The 6,181-nt window shown below is 34.6% G+C and overlaps 1 protein-coding gene across 1 annotated transcript in view; it reads right to left on the bottom strand.

Annotated features, from left to right (window-relative positions):
* LOC111683178 (protein dachsous) overlaps positions 1–6,181 on the bottom strand; it is a gene marked incomplete at its 5' end in the record, with an annotated part of 42,419 nt that overhangs the window by 11,759 nt on the left and 24,479 nt on the right. The window contains 3 exons of the mRNA XM_046947428.1: positions 583–955; positions 1,060–1,494; positions 2,031–3,228. Coding sequence (XP_046803384.1) covers positions 583–955; positions 1,060–1,494; positions 2,031–3,228 — 2,006 coding nt within the window. The remainder of the gene's footprint in view (positions 1–582; positions 956–1,059; positions 1,495–2,030; positions 3,229–6,181) is intronic.

Consider the following 6,181-nt stretch of genomic DNA (forward strand, 5'->3'; position numbering starts at 1 on the left):
GGTCTAGCCTATAGTCTAGTCTATAGTCTGGTCTATAGTCTAGTCTATAGTCTAGTCTATAGTGTAGTCTATAGTCTAGTCTATAGTCTAGTCTATAGTCTAGTCTATAGTGTAGACTATAGTCTAGTCTATAGTCTTGTCTATATTCTACTCTATAGTCCAGTCTATAGCCTAGTCTATAGCCTTGTCTATAGTGTAGTCTATAGTCTTGTCTATAGCCTTGTCTATAGTCTATTCTATAGTCTGGTCTATAGTCTAGTCTCTAGTCTAATATATTGTCTATTACATAACCTAGTCTATTGTCTATTTCATATTCTAGTCTATTTTCTAGTCTAGTCTGTAGACTATTCTATAGTCTAGTCTATAGTCTTTTCTGTAGTTTATTCTTAGGTCTGTTCTATAGTCTAGTCTAATCCACTGTCTAGGCTATAATTTAGTGTATAGTCTAGTCTAGTGTAGTCTACGCCATAGTCTAGTCTGTACCATATTCTAGTTCAATCTAGTCTATAGTCCAGGTATAGTCTAGTCTATACTCCATGAAATCTAAAACAAAAAGAAAACTATAAATTGAATCAAACTTACCCCACTGTACTGATAACACCACTTTTATTATCGATAGCAAACACCCATTGAGTCTCATTTGCCAAGGTATACAAAAGTCTAGCATTGATGCTCAAATCATCATCCATAGCTTTAATGCGCATAACACTTGTACCCACGGGAACATTTTCCGCTACATTCGCCACATATTTCGACTGTTCAAAATGAGGATCATTGTCATTTTGATCCTCAACTATAACGGTAATATTACAATGACCCTGATAGCTAATGGGAGAACCACGATCAGTAGCTTGAATTTGTAAAATATAACGCGATTGTTGTTCACGATCCAAAGGACGGGCAGTCAATTCACCAGAGTTTATGTCCAAACTGAATTTATTGCCAGTATTGCCACCTGTAGGGAGTTGAATAGAAAAGAGAATATTTATTGTTTACAATTCATGATCATTAATTCATATTCTTATTATTATCTTCTTTTTTTGCTCTCTCACTACTCACCTATTATGGTATACATTATTTCACCATTGGCACCTTCATCTAAATCAGTTGCCACAATTGTGTGTATTACCGCTAAATCACTATTTTCCGGTACTGAGAGTGCATAACATGATCCCGGTCTAAATTCCGGTGCATGATCATTAATGTCAGTTATCGTTATATATAAAATGGCAACATCAAACTGGCCATTTTGTGCGGCAGCCGCTTCATTTACCGATGATCTTTGTCTACGTGCCATTAAAGAATTTCCACTGCTACTACTTGCTGCTGCTGCTGCAGATGTTGAACGTTTAGCATCATATACATAAATTGGCACCGTATATGAGGCTTTTGTTTCACGATCAAATTGACCGCGTGTGGTGACAATGCCACGTTGGGTGTCAACATGAAAATGATTATCGGCGACACCTGTTGGTATCTCATAGGTGAGATTAGCTGTAATAAGGAATTAGAAGGAAAAGAACATATTTGTAAGTATGAATAGGTAAGTGGCGGAATGGAGTATGGGAGTGAGTGAATGAATGAATAAAGAATAAGAAACAAAACCGTTAATTGTTTTTTTTTTGGTTTCTCTTTTTGGCTTTGCATATGCCGTCTCACTAAGTGAGTTTTTGAGTGAGTGGTAGGAGACTGAATGACTGAATAACGTCTGGCTGAGTGAGTGGTTGTTCGTCTTTGACTTTAGTATGGAGATGGATGAAAATTGTATGATTTAGACAGATTGATGGACACCTCGTGATTTTCTATTTTGATCTTTTTTGGTTTTCTTTCGCTTTGCTTAAAGTTTTGTTAAGAAATTTTAACAAGCAAACAAAATCACCAAAATGATGATGATCAAAACAAAAGAATCATTATAAGACAGTTAAAGGAATTTTTTTTTAGAAAAATATTTGTTTGAAAACAAGCAGAGATAGGTGGTTGTATGAAATAACTTTAGAAATTATTACCAAAATCTTGAAATTTTTACTCACCATTCTCTCCCCCATTAAAAGATTTTGCTGACACTTGCACTACAAAACTGCCGGCTGAAGCATTTTCCGTTATGTTGGCATAATAGCTAGACTTTAGAAAACGTGGTGGATTACTTTTAGTGCCTCTAACTAAAATTTCCAATTTCATTAAAGAACTTAATTTTTCTTTAGCGCCCTGATCTTCAGCCTTAATCAGCAACTCAAATCTATTGCGTTGCAGAGTATTCGAAGTGGGCATTCTATCGGCTGTATTGTGCACTACAGGTGGTAAAGGTTTGGCCAGTTCGAGAAATCCTGTTTCTTTATTTAAACGAAAATAACTTAATTCATTGCCATTTATCAAGGTATAAGAAATGCGTCCATTATTGCCGGTATCAGGATCTATTGCCACTATATGCATTAATAGATCTCCTATCCTTTTATTATCCGATATAAAAACCGTAGCCGTAGGAGTTTCATTTTTGTTTATTAAACCATATTTATTTTTGGTTTCACGATTTAGAGGTGGTATTACAAATTCAGGTTTATTATCATTTTCATCTAACACCTTAATCACGGCAGTTACCGAGCTGTATAAACGTTCCGTTTTATTTTCAGCCAAATCAAAAGCTTGTACTATTAATATATATTCCTTAATGGTCTCATAATCCAAAGGACCCATAACAGTTAGACCTCCCGTTAATATGTCAACATTAAATAGATCTCTTTCTTCCTTTGGTAACTTTTCCACATTCCAACTTTTGGGACTGTATTTTAACAATTTATATTGTATTTGTCCATTAAGACCGGTATCCGCATCAGTGGCTGAGAAATTATAGATCACTGAACCCTCACTGGCCAACTCACTGACTTGTATTTTGATGGGATCTTCCTGCCAACTGGGTGCATTATCATTAACATCTAATATTTCGATTTTAACCGCTATGGCACTACTTTGTGGATTATTGCTGGCACTCGTGTCCAGAGCTCTTATTTCCAAACGAAATTCAGCTTGTAGTTCACGATCCAATTGACGTGCCACTACTAGTGATCCTGTATGACGATCAATATCAAAGGCTCCTTCGATAAGGTCTTTAGATATGGGTGTTAATGTGTAAGTTATATAAAGATTATCTTCATTAAAGATCATATTTTGTTTGCTGCGATCGGAGGCATCAACCGATCCTACTATATGACCAATGGCAATGTTTTCGGGTACCTGTAGGAGAAGAAATTAAGATGTTAGCATTGATTTAATAAATATTTCGAAAATTTATTGTAATTTATGTTTGAAAGCCCTGGAACCCCTAAGAACTTTCAAGTTTGAAAAGAGAGAGAGAGATAAAACCAACTTAAAATCTTCCCACTTCATCTTCTAAAATTTTTTATCCATTATTAAAGGTAATCTATTTAAAATGGTGGTCTAAGGTCCCCAGGGGTATCTTTACTAATTCTACACAAAATTGACATTACCCAAAATTTTTATATTCAAAATGTAGAAGAAATAAAGATGTCAGTGTTGATTTAATAAAAATTTCAAAAATTTGTTTAAATTTATGCTTGGAAGCCCTTGAACCCCTGAGAACTTTCTAGTTAAAAAAGAGAGAGGGAGGAATAAAACCAAATAAAAAACTGCATAATTTTTAATTGAACAAAAGCCAGACGAATAATAACCGGCTGTCCATCATTTAAAATGGTGGTCTAAGGTCCCCAGGGGTATCTTTGCTAATTCTACAAAAAATTAATATTACTCAAAAATTTTATATTAAAAATTTCATTATTTATTTAATTAAACTATTAAAATTACCAAAAAACGAAGACAGGACCAACTATATTCAAAAAGAAAACATTACGTAAACCACCTAGAAACCAACACTTCTACAAATCATATGATAATCTTTAACCAAAAGAAACAACCACGAAAACAAAAAACAACGACAAACTACCAAAAAGAAGAACAGTGTTGAAAATCCAATCTTAAAGCCATAATTCATATATACATATAAAGATAAACCACAGACTACATGAAAGAGGATTTCGCGAAAAATATAGAAGAAGAAGTAACAGCATTTAAAAAATTTATAAGCGTTAAAACTTACAGACATTTATATGAACACAAAAAAAAAAGGAAAAATAAAACGCGTCTTTCTTATACTGATAAAAAAATACCTGCAGCAAGACTACCGCTTTATTGACACAAACAAACAAATCATGTAGAACGTGAAAAAGAAGGTGAAATTTAAAAAAAATTAAAGGTAACAGACGCTTTATGAAAACCCCTTTAGAAATATATATCTATTTCTAAACTAAAATTTTTGGTTATATTAAAAAGTGGTTTCAGAACCCCGGGGGACTCTATTAACAATTATAAGTTTCAAGTATTTTGCCGTCGAGAAAAACTGTTGAAACTTTGTGCCGAAATAACTGATAGTTTTACAACTGGTCAGTGTTCCCCCCTGGGGGCAGTTAAACTACAGCTATGTAAATCGATTTGGATAAAGAGTATTGAAGTCGAAGTGCTTTACATGAACACCTGACTTGACGGCGTATTTTACAGTGTACTCGAGCTATCTAATGTCTTGTCATAGTAGATCCGTAGGGGAAAGACAGGTGTCATGAGCAAGCTCAAACTAATCCCGACAGTAATATCGCTCAATCATGCTACTGATCATAATAATGAATCGGCAACAGAGCCACAGAGGGACATAATTAGTAGTCCGAAAAACAGATCAGTGGTCAAAAAGACCCCCTGTGATAAGTTGAGCATGTTTTAAAGTAAACTCCTTGCAATCAGTCATGTGGAAAAATCGTCTGATAAATTTAAGAAAGGGCAGTGACTACCTTGCATCTCGTCCATCTGTCCCTTTTTGCTAGACCATAATCTAGCACCAAAGATAACAGAAATTTATCATGAATATTAAATTACACAGTGTATCAGTCCGTTAACCAAGCATCCTCTTCTCGCGAATTTGGGTTTAAACCACAGCCACTTCGTGGATCCCGAAGAAACCTCAACCAACTGAGTAGCCAAGACATAGTCCTGATGGCTACAGGCCATCCTTAGTACTAGATTATGTGGTGATTGGTTAGACCGCTTTTCAAATCATTCAAGGTCAAGCCAAAGACTGAAATGTAAACTCAACAGACTAGAGGTATTGGTAGCACCTCTATACTTCTTTACAATACACAGAAATGTGATCTAGCATCAAGAAAATATGCCCGAAAGGGGGCTGCATAAAGAGTATGAATGTCGAAGTACTTTACTTAAGTACCTGGCATGATACCCTACCCCACGGTGGTATTTTTTCCACTGTTGTTTCGGCAACAGCATCGAACTTATTCCGTAAAAACTGACTTTACTGACTTCCCGCGAATTTGGGTTTAAGCCACAGGAACCTAAACCACCGTAGTACCAGATTATACGATGCTCTGGTTTGACCTCTTTTTAGTCTATGCAAGGACTAAGCCAGGCAGTAGACTGTAACCAATTTTTTAGTCCAGGCCAGACTAGAGGTATTTGAAAACCCCTTTATTCTACGGGATTGTAATAACACCAAGATTGAGGCTTCACCAAGGTAATATGCCCCCGGGGGTCTGCATAAAGAGTATGTAAAATTTGTGTTTAAATAACTTAAAGTTTTGAAATAATGATAGTAGAACCCCCAGGGGAACTTTGACCATTTTTTAAACTATAGCTATCTACTTTAGACTATGTTTAGGTTTTTTTTTAAATTCATATTCTCTTCAAATATAGAGTACTTAAAAGTGGCATTAAACTTAAACTAAATAAACTAAATATATAAAAAAATCGTTTTGTTCTTAGTCTGCACAAATTATTACATTTGTTGTTTTCACATAAACCAAAAAAAGAAGTTATTTTCTTATTGGTCTTGCTTTCATTGGAATTTAAAAATTTTATTTGTAATTTTTTGTTCTCTCTTTTCTTTTTAACAAATTTCCTGTTTTTGTCTGGAGTGTTTTCGTTAAGGAAATCAACTTTATGTATGTTAAACCGCCAAAAATTTTAAGATTTATGTTTGATTTTAATGAGATTTATTTGAATATTGTGTGTGTGAAGTTAAATTCGAATTTAACTAGCAAAGACACAAACCAGATTTGTTAACAGTGCTCATTTTGCAGCTAACAGAGCGCTGTTAATCAGTTAACAGAAT

Source organism: Lucilia cuprina, chromosome 2, assembly GCF_022045245.1.
Source record: "Lucilia cuprina isolate Lc7/37 chromosome 2, ASM2204524v1, whole genome shotgun sequence".
Classification (NCBI taxonomy): Eukaryota; Metazoa; Arthropoda; class Insecta; order Diptera; family Calliphoridae; genus Lucilia; species Lucilia cuprina.